The 11,359-nt window shown below is 25.8% G+C and overlaps 1 protein-coding gene across 1 annotated transcript in view; it reads left to right on the top strand.

The window, feature by feature from the left end:
- Positions 1–11,359, top strand: part of LOC117172860 — a 36,686-nt gene that overhangs the window by 6,037 nt on the left and 19,290 nt on the right. The window contains exon 2 of the mRNA XM_033361122.1: positions 7,982–9,196. Within this exon, the coding sequence (XP_033217013.1) occupies positions 7,982–9,196 (1,215 nt within the window). The remainder of the gene's footprint in view (positions 1–7,981; positions 9,197–11,359) is intronic.

Genomic DNA, 11,359 nt, shown 5'->3' with positions numbered 1-11,359 from the left:
CTTCCCCAGCCACTCTTTTCCTTTTTTCCTCCCCTTCACTGCTAGTCGCGCTTGCTTTTTTTTGCCATTTAGAGCATTGAAAATGATAACCCTGATTTATATTTTTGGAATTTAATCTGAATCTTTGAACTCTACAATTTATAAAAGTTAAAAATTCTCATTTTTTAAAATTTAGATGCATTTCATTTTAAATTATTCAATTAAAAAGTATTAGTACTTTCCACTTTATACTTATTTAAAAATTCTACTACTTGGTTTAAAGTTTAACTCATTTATTAAAAATTAATTTTTTATTGAAGATTAATAATTTTAATTAAAAATTCATCTGTCTGAAAATCTAGCGACTTTGTTGAAAATCAATTTTTTGTTATCTAAAAATTTAACTATTGTTATTTTTTCTCTAATGAGCTGAAAAATAAAATGGAAGTCTGTTTTTTAATTGTATATCCTTTTAATGCTTTTTTAACATTACAAATTTTGTTGTAAAAAAAATTCTGTTTGATCTTAAAATAAAAATGCATGAAAATTAATTTCATTAACTGAAAATTCAACTGTTCCAGTTTTAGTTGAAAATTGACCTTTCTTAGATCAAAATTCAACAATTTCGATGAAAATTTGTTCTTTTTTTTAATAGAAAATTAAAGGATATTGTTTAAAATACACTTATTTTGTTGAAAAAATTGATTTTTTAAAATGGAAAATTATCTTTTTCTTTCAAAGTTCATCTTGTTGTTGACTGAAAATTTAAGTATTCCTGTTAAATATTTATCATTTTAGTTGAAAATTTATGTTTTGGATTGGAAATAAAATTACTCGATCAAAAAATCTTTTTGGTCAAAAATTAAATTATATCATTTAAATATTCACCATCTTAGTTAAAAATATATATTTCTCGTTTGAAATTAAACTATTCTAGTCAAAGATTTACAATTTTAGTTTAAATTTAATCACTTTATTTGAAAATGTAACTATTTTTTTAAGTTATTTTTTTTGTTGATTGTAATTTTTGTAACTGAAAATTTAACCTATTCCACTTGAATGTTGATAATAATTTTTTTCTTTAAAAGTTAATCTTCTTATATACAAATTATTCTTGTTGGTTATTAATTTTTTGGGTTGAAATATGAGCTATTTGATTGAAAAATTATTTTTTTCTGTGCTGAAAAGCATTTTTTTCTCTTAAAATTTAAGTATTTTCTTAAAAATTTGTTTCCTTTAAAATTGAAATTTTTTCCAACTAAAAATGTCACTACTATACCGGTTAAATTTTCCATAATATTATTTAAAAACTGGTTTCTTTGGTTGAACATTAATTTAGTGCCTCAAAATTGAATCGTTCAATTTTTGGTTAAAAAATGATTTTTTTCAGTTGAAAATTCCCCTTTTGTAGCAATTAATCTTCTTGGTTGAAATTTAAACTTTTTGTTCTAAAATTCAATTATTTCATAAAAATATTCATCTTCTTAGTTGATTAGTTCCTATTCTTTGTTAAAAATTCATTTGTTTGGTTCAACATTAACTTTTTTAACTTAAAATTTATTTTTTTAAGTTTTGGTTGACAATTTTTTTTCAGTAAAAATAAATTTTTGTTAGTTTGGAAATTCAACTATTTCAGTTGAAGATTGATAATTTTAGTTAAAAATTCATTAGTTTAGTTGAAAATTAATTTCTTCAACTGAAAATTTAAATGTTCCATTTTTAGTTAAAAATTGATCTTTCCCAGTTCAAAATTCAACAATTTTGATAAAAATTGGTATTTTTTAATAGAAAATTGAACTATATTATTAAAAATTGACGTGTTTTGTTAAAAAATCGATTTTTTTAAATTGAAAATTTTCTTTTGTTGTTTTTAATTTTTGTAAATGAAAATTTAACTTATTCCACTCGAATATCGAAAATTATTTTTTCTTTGAAAGTTAATCTTGTATAAAAATTATTTTTGTTGTTAAAAAATTCAAGTATTCCAGTTAAATATTTAACATTTCAGTTGAAAGTTCATCTTTTAGGTTAGAAATAAAATTAATTGCTTAAAAGTTTAACTCTTTTGTTAAATTTTTTTTTGCTTTGTTAAAAATTCATAATTTTAATCAAAAATTAATTTCTTGGGTTGAAAAATGAGCTATTTATTTGATTGAAAAATTGTATTTTCTTTTTATAAGAAGGAATTTTTTCCTTGAAATTTAAATATTTTGTTAAAAATGTGTTTTCTTTTTGGTTGCAATTTTATTGTAATTATTTTATTTAAATATTTATAATTTTATTTTAATATTTCATTAATTTAATTTTTCTGCTTGGTTGAACATTAATTTTTTAACTTAAAATTTAATTATTTAAGTTTTGGTTGATAATAATTGATCTTTTTTCAGTAAAAATAAATTTTTGTTAGTTTGAAAATTCAACTATCTCAGTTGAATTTTGATTGTTTTTGTTAAAAACTCACATTTTATATTTTAAATTCAACTATTCCAGTTCAAGATTAATCATTTTCATTAAAAGTTTACGAATTATTTTAAAAATTAATTTTATTAACTAAAAATGTAACTATTCTATTTTCGGTTGAAAGTTGATTTTTTTTAGTTCAAAATTCATCTATTTGGTTGAAATTGTGTCTTCTTTAATTGAAAATTTAACTATTTTGTTAAAAATTTAATGTTTTGTTTTTATTTAAAAAATTTTATTTTTTGGTAGAGAATTAATTTTGTTGTTTGAAAATTCATCTTTGAGTTTGAAAATTCAAGTATTTCAGTTAATTATTTTAGTGTCGATTATTATTTATTATTGTTATTTACATTTATTTATTATTTATATATTTTCATTTTAGTCGATTTTTGTTTTGTTTTTTGACTCAAAATTAAACTACTAACTATAGTTAATGGCTTAAAAGTTTAACTCTTTTGTTAAAAATTATTTGTTTTAATGATTAATAATTTAAATTAAAAATTGATTTCTTTGGTTGAAAATGAGATATTTGATTGAAAAATTGTTTTCCCGAAAATTTAACTATTTTGTTGATTAATTAAAAACTTTTTTGTTTGGTTGAACATCCATTTTTTGCCTCAAAATACAATTATTCAATTTTTGGTTGAAAAATGATCTTTTCTAGTTAAAAATTCGCCTTTTAATTAATTTATTAACTTAAAATTTAATTATTCAAGTTTTTGTTGTCAATTTATCTTTTTTTCAGTAAAAATTAATTTTTGTTAGTTTGAAAATTCAACTATTTCAGTGGATTAATTTTTGTTGTTTTTTTTTTTTTTTTTGAAAAATCATGTGTTTCATATAAAATTCATCTATTCTAGTTGAAGATTCATAATTTTGATTGAGAATTCCTGAATTAGGTTAAAAATTAATTTCATTAATTAAAAATGTAACTATTCTATTTTCGGTTGAAAGTTGATTTTTTTCAGTTTGAAATTCATCTATTTGATTGGAAATTTGTCTCCTTTAATTGAAAATTAAACTATTTTGTTAACAATTTAATGTTTTTTTTCCCTAAAAAATTGTATTTTCTGGTAGAGAATTAATCTTGTTGTTTGAAGATAAATCTTTCTGGTTGAAAATTCAAGCATTACAGTTAAATATTAATTATTTTAGTTGAAAATTTATCGTTTTGGCTTAAAATTCAACTACAATTCTAATTTTTCTAACGAAAAGTTTAACTTTTCCATTTTTGTTGAAAATTGCTATTTTTTAGTGGAAAGTTCAGGTATTTGTTGCGAAATTCAGTTTTATTGCAATTTTTCGGTTTGTTGTGTTGAAGGATTTTCAAAATTAACAATGTTTGATTTTTGCGGCAAATATGAATATTTTACTTTTAATTGACCGGGAAATTTGAAAAACTTGACCGGGATATTACCTCGGGGGAAATGAAAATACGGGGCTCAAAATAACTTGTAGGGCGGAATTCATTACCGATTTTGGATTTTTTTTTTAGAAAAATTCAGCGTTCAATTTTGAACAGAATTTTTAGAGCTGTTTTTTCAATTTGTGTTTATTTGAAATTTTTATGTTAATGCAAAAAGAGGGGAAAATGTCGATTTTGACGGTTTTATTTTTTATCTTATGGGACAAAATTTTCCCTTGCTTAATATAGTTTGAATTTGATGCACAGGGGTGCGTGTACAACAAAATTCTTGACATTTTTTTATATTTCTTTAAACAATTTATATAAACAAATGCCTCTTATCGGCATTTATGGGCAAAAAAGAATAGTTTTTTATCTCATTATGTACAAACTATTTTGTCAGTGATTTTAATTAAAGAAAATTTGTTAATTGGAATTTGTTTATAATTTTTTTAATAAATTGTATTAACAAATGTTTATTATCGAAATTTACTGACAAAAAAATGTCCTTTTGGGCATTCGTTTTTCATTTGTTTTTCATTCGATTTGTACATAACATTATGACAAACAAAATACAACTAAGTGACAATTTTTTCTTTTGTTTTTAATAAAGTTATGTACAAATCAGCCCCCTGCCTCGACCGTCTATGCGTATGTAGTAGAAGTTTTCTTATGATCCTGGGGGGGGGGGTCGGTCAAACTAATCCAACAGATGGCGCCACAAAAAGTAGGCCTGACTTTTTCATTGAATTGCACTAAGAGAAAGCAAAAATAATTAAAAACTTGATGCTGTTTGCAAAAAAACAAAAACAAAAAAATAGATGAAAAAATAAGAGTAACTCTTACTAATTATTAAAAAAAAAGAAAAACTTATGAAAATATGTAGTTTCATATGAATAAAGTATTTTGAGATACATTTTGAAAGCAGTTCGAACTTTATATTTTTTTGATTTATTTTGCTGATTTATTGATTTTATTATTTGTTATTGTTAAAAAAATTATTTATTGCTGAAATTATTAATGTAGCTAACGAAAAAATTAATAATATTTAAGACCTCAATGACAACAATATTTAATATTTAAACAATATTTAAAAATTTTTCTCGCTGCATTCAACCCCTAATAATTTTATTTAAAAATTTAAATTTAAAGGAGCTTTTGAATTAAATAGTTAATTATATTATTGCAAACCTCATTTCTAAAATAAACATTTTTATTGAAATGCACTTTTTTAATTCAAAAATGTCCAGAACCTTCAATTTTCTTGCGATTTTGAATTTTTCTGTTTTTAATTAAAAATCATTCCATTTTTTAGATCTTGACTCTCCGAACTTTTGTCTCCTCTATTTTTTTATTAATAATTTTTCCAGTCAAAGTATGAACAAAGTCTTATTATCGGTGAAATTTTTTGTTGTTGCTAAAAGTGCTTCCCATTAATGTAGAAATGACATTTAATAAAAAAAATAATTTCAAAGTTTATAATAACCACTGTGATAAACAATTTTTGTGGCAAAGTATTAGAATTTGAGATTGTTCAAATTATAATTTCCTTCAAGGTATTCCTTAAAATAATAAATGTTTAATAATATTTGATAAAATATAACAATTAAAATTTTTGTAAACAAATTAAAAATGTTGGCCCTTTCGCATCGAATTTTTTTTTGCACTGGAAATGTTTTAAGCTATTGGACGAATGACTACTAGTCACAAAAATATTAGAAAAATTAACAATAATCACTGTTATTAACAATTCTTGTGAAAAAATATTTAAACTTAAGGTTTTATCAAATTTAAATTTTCTTTGATGGCCAAGTAGTGGGTTATTGTCAAAAGATTTTGTATTGAGTGAATCTTGAATGTACTGTTATGATTCATTTCCAATCTATTACGAATGAAAACCCGACTTTTTCCAAGTGAAACTGCCAACATTGGGAAATTTTTTATGTAACTCGTTTATAAACATGTAAGTTGTTATATTCCACTAAATATGATCAAAGATACATTTTTTAAGGAATATCCGTAGCCATTATAGCGATTAAAGAAAATAAAATTTTTGATAAAACCTTACATTTGGATATTTTTTCACGAAAATTATTTATGACAATGGTTATTGTTAACTTCTCATATAACAAAAAATCTATGCGAAAGGACCAAAATTTTGAATTTGTTTATCTAATGTGCTTACAAAAATTTAAATTTTTATATTTTATCAAATATTATTAAATATTTATTGTTTTAAGGAATACCTGAAGTCTTTCTGGCGCTTGAAGGAAATAATAATTTGAAAAATCTCAAATTCTAATATTTTTTGCCACAAGAATTGTTTATAACAATAGTTATTATAAACTTTTAAATTATTTTTGTTATTAAATGTGATACTTACATTAATGTCAAGTTCTTTTTGAGTGCGATACGTTTGTTTATTGAGTTTGATAGTTTATAATCTGTTCATTTTAGAAATGAGGTTTGCAATAATATAATTAACTATTTAATTCAAAATCTTCTTTAAATTAAAAATGTTTAATAACATTATTGGGGGTTGAATGCAGCGAGAAAAAAGCTTTCAAGGTTAAGCAACAAATAAATGATTGCACTGTATAAATGTATATATGATGTAGACTTAAGATGTAGTCTTACATATTTTAATTATTATTATATTCATATTGGACATAAATAATATAGTTTTAATTAATTATTCTGATCATGTATGTGTTTTAAATATTGTTCTCATTGAGGTCATAAATATTATTAATTTTTTCATTAGCTACATTAATAATTTGAACAATAAATATTTTTTTTTAACTAGAACAAATAATAAAATCAATAATATCAATAAAATAAATCACAAAAATATAAAGTTCCAACTGCTTTCAAAATGTATCTGAAAATTAAATTTTATTCATATTAAACTACATATTTTCATGACTATTTCTTTTTTTTTAATAATTAGTAATACCTACTCTTATTTTTTCATATATACTTTTTGTTTATTTGCAAACAGCATTAAGTTTTTAATTATTTTTGCTTTTTCTTAATGCAATTCAATGAAAAAGACAGACTTACTTTTTGCGGCGCCATCTGTTGGATTAGTTTAACCGGCAATTCCCCTCCGGATCGTAAGAAAACATAAAAGTGGGGGCGATGCATGGGGCTGGTACAAATCAAATGAAAAACCACTGTGAATTTAGAACCAACCGTAAACTGATTTTTCTGACATTCTATGTAGAATATTCGAACTGAGTCCGTCCCGTAAAAAAATGAAATTTTTTCCAGTAAATTCCGATAAACATTTGTTTATATAATTTATTTTAAAAAGTTGTTAGCAAATATCGGTTAACCAATTTTCTTTTATTAAAATCACTGACAAAATAATTTGTACAGAATAAGAAGAAAAAACAATTCTTTTTGCCCATAAATGCCGATAATAGGTATTTGTTTATATAATTTGTTTGAAAAAATTTAAACAAATATCAGGTGACAAATTTTCATGATCAAGTGTCATTTTTACGGTAAAGGCACGCAATTTTAATGCACAATTATCCTTTGCGAGCAAACAATCCAAGATTTTGGCTATTTGTGAATATAATTTGCATATAACAATCAACAAGTCAAGAATTTTGTTATTTACGCTCTTTTTGAATTAACATTAAAGTTTAAATAAAAAAAGCGGCTTTCATAATTTTGTTCAAAATTGAACGCTGAATTTTTCTTTAAAAAAACCTCAAATCGGTAATGAATTGCGTCCTACACGTTACAGTGAAACACTTCAATAGCCCTCCCTTCTGTAGCCATTCCGAGAATTGAAGCTGCGCCGTAGGTAGGTATAAAAGGAACTGCGCGGGGGCCGCGGGGTCAGCGGTTGTCACTCAGGCGAGCAGTCAAGCGTGAAGAAACAAAAGCGGAGCGGGCTACAATGAGTTAATTCACACTCAAGGTCAGCCCCAAAATCGGCGGTATAAAAGAGTTTCACTGTATTTTGAGCACCCTTTTTCCATTTCACGTCACTGTGCACCACCCTGATTAGCTCTGATAGTTCGAATTTTTTAATTTAATTGACCCTGTCAAATGTTTGCGCACCGGGAAATTTTTCTCTTCTCTTAAAACCTACCACCCTGTAATTTGTAAATTACTTTTCAGATAAGCGACGACAGTACTGTTATACAAAGTACACATTCAACCCAAAAAACGGCAGATGCCGAAACAGTGGCGAACATTGATAAATGGCTCAAGGTTCGCACAGATTCTGTCTCAAGCATGGATCTTGAATCTATGAAACCGGAAGGCAGTGTTCCCAGTTATCTGGGCAATGAACTCCAGCACACTTTTTTGGTCAAAGATTCCGATCTTGCGATTGATATCGATTTGTCCGACAAAAAACTGAATCTCGCCTACGATCCGATCCTTCACGAGCTTCAAAATGAAAAATTACTCGACACCTGCACCAGTGACGAATTCCGAATACCCGGATTGCAATATGATCCCCTGGATCCACTTGAACTCGCCCCGGACATGATGGTCGCTGGTGAAATTCTCCCATCAACAAGCGCTCTCCCAGTTTCCTCCCTAAATGTTGTCAATGATCCAAATGAGTGCGTTCGCCTGCAACAGGTGTCTTCGCTCAACCTGGAAACTGATATCGATCTCTGCGACAAGTCCACTCAAGTCTACGTTCGCGATTTCGATCGAAACTTGTCAATAAATTCCCAACTGATTGGCGAAGTTCAGGCTGATGATTTGAGACAGAATGTTGAGAGTTACATCATAGATGAAAATTATCTCGGAGGACTAACAACTGTTGAGTTCATCAACGATCTTTCGGAAGCCGGTATCCGAATTCTTGATGATCGGAAACCGGTGAAAATGAAGGGCAAAGAGTCGGGCATTGCAAAAAAGCGCAAGAGACTCGCAGAAAGAAAAGTTGGCCATGAGAGTTTTGAGAAGGAAGACAATCCGATTGAAGATTCTGATGGTATTATGGCGCTTGTTGCTATATCGACCGACAAGGTCTCGAATATGACGCAAATAGTGATCAACAATGGGAAGGAGGAGCAAATTTATCAGGGCAAAACGTCCGAGTTGATTCAAGCGACTGGCAATTTTCCGAGAATCGATGCAACAATGTGGAATGGGAGTGTTGATTCTGGAAAAGATAATTCGGCGAGCAGTCATGATTTGATTATATCGAATGCTCTTGAGGATTTGGGTATTACTGATGAGGTTTTGCAACCGGTGTCGAATGCTGATCAGGGAAAAACATGGGTCTGTCCGAAGGATGGCTGCGGTCGACATTTCAATCGACTTTATGCCCTCAAAGGCCATCTATTGACTCATTATGGAGTTAGGCCTTTCAAGGTATGTATTTTTTCCGAGTCTTCTTAAGAGTTTATGAGAATTTTAAAATATTTTTTTGTAACTTTTGAAAAGCGAATCTTGCAGTTTGTTGAATTATTTTTTAGGTATTCTATGCGATTGAATTGTAGAATTTGAAATGCTAAAATATTCTTGAAGATTTGATGCTGAGTTTTAGGAATTTTTTGGTTTTAAAAGGTTTAGGATCAACATAAGAATGTTATAGGTGTTAGGGATATATTAGTATTTAGAAGTGGTATTTGAAACGCAAAAATATTCTTGAATATTTGATAAAGGATTTAAAAATTGTTTTTTAGCTCTTACGGTATTCATTACTTGAAAGAATAAAACATAGACATGTTAAGGAATTTAAAATATCACTGATCACAGAGTGTCGCCTTTTGTCACCTATTTTAAATTTTGTCACCTTTTGTCACACATTTTTGGGAATTTGTCACCTTTTTCTCCTATTTTCGGCTTTCTCATCTTTTGTCACCTTTTTTCAGTTAAAAAAGTACAATTTTATTCAAATTTACAACTTGCACACCAAACACAGTTTTTATTACACTTTCCTAATCGACGAATCTTGAACCAAATGATCGAATTTTCAAACAAAAAAGATTAAACTTTAACCAGGAAGAGTTGCATTTTCAAACATAATCTTAAATTTTTAATTTGAGGCAAAGAAGACGAATTTTCAACTAAAAAATATGACTTTTCTAACAAATGAGGATTTTTACACCAAAAGGATTGATTTTCTATCCAAAAATACAAGTGTTTAATAAATCAGTTGAAATTTTGATTAAAAAAAAGACCAATTTTTAACCAAAAAGATGACTTTTAAACAAAACAGTTAAATTTCCAACCAAATAGTAGAATTTTTAACCGAGAGATGAATTTTCAGCCAAAAAGTGATTTTTTTTAGCAATTAGTTGAATTTTCCACCCAAAAAGACGATTTTTAAAGTAAAAGAGAATTTTCAATCCAAAAGTATCAATATTGTACAAAAAAATATGAATCTCTTTTGTTTTGTTTTTGATAAAAAGAACTAAATTTCAATCGAAATCGATTTTTTGAACAAAGAGGTTAATTTTAAACAAAAAAAGGTGACTTTTTCAGAACCTAGTTCATTTGTCAATAAAATAAATAAACTTTCAAACAATTTGTAGAATTTTAAACTAAACACCAAAAATATAATGGTAGACTGCTTAATAAAAATTATTAACTTTCAAATCTAAAAACATAAAATTTCAACAAAAAATATGAATTTTCTACAAAAGTATAAATTTTCGACCACAAACGATGACTTTTTCAAAAAAATCGTTGAATTTTCACAACAATTTTTTTTTTTAAGTAAAAGAAATTATTTATTAAACAAAAATATAATAATGGAATTTTCAAATAAAAAGAGTCAATTTTAAATAAAAAAACGATGAATGTTCAACCCAAAAATATGAATTTTCAATTAAAAAAAATTAATTTTCTGCTAAACAATATAATTTTTCGTCCTTAAATGATTACTTTTTAACAAAACACTTAAATTTTCAACCAAATAGTAGAATTTTTAACCAAGAGATGAATTATTACCCAATAAGTGATTTTTTTTAGTAAATAGTGGAATTGTCCACCCAAAAAGACGATTTTTAAAGTAAAAGAGACTTTTCAATCCAAAAAGTATCAACATTTTACAAAAAATATGACTCTTTAAACAAAATAGTTGAATTCAGAATAATTCTGAAAAAGAAATATAATACTTTTTTTTTGTTTTTGATAAAAAGAACTAAATTTCAATAGAAATAGATTTTTTGAACCAAGAGGTTAATTTTGAACAAAAAAAGGTGACTTTTTAAGAACCTAGTTCAATTTTCAATAAAATAAATAAACTTTCAAACAATTTGTAGAATTTTAAACTAAACACCAAAAATATAATAGTAGACTTCTTAATAAAAATTATTAACTTTCAAGCACAAAAAGTGAATTTTCAACAACTAAAAAAAAAAATTTTGTCTACCCAAAAGATAAATTTTCAACAAAAAATTATGAATTTTCTACAAAAGTATAAATTTTCGACCAAAAACGATGACTTTTTCAAAAAAATCGTTGAATTTTCACAAAAAGTATGTTTTTGAAGTAAAATAAATTATTTATTAAACGAAAATACAATAA

Source organism: Belonocnema kinseyi, chromosome 5 (assembly GCF_010883055.1).
Source record: "Belonocnema kinseyi isolate 2016_QV_RU_SX_M_011 chromosome 5, B_treatae_v1, whole genome shotgun sequence".
In the NCBI taxonomy this organism is placed as follows: domain Eukaryota; kingdom Metazoa; phylum Arthropoda; class Insecta; order Hymenoptera; family Cynipidae; genus Belonocnema; species Belonocnema kinseyi.
This window is presented reverse-complemented; position numbering and strand designations above follow the sequence as displayed.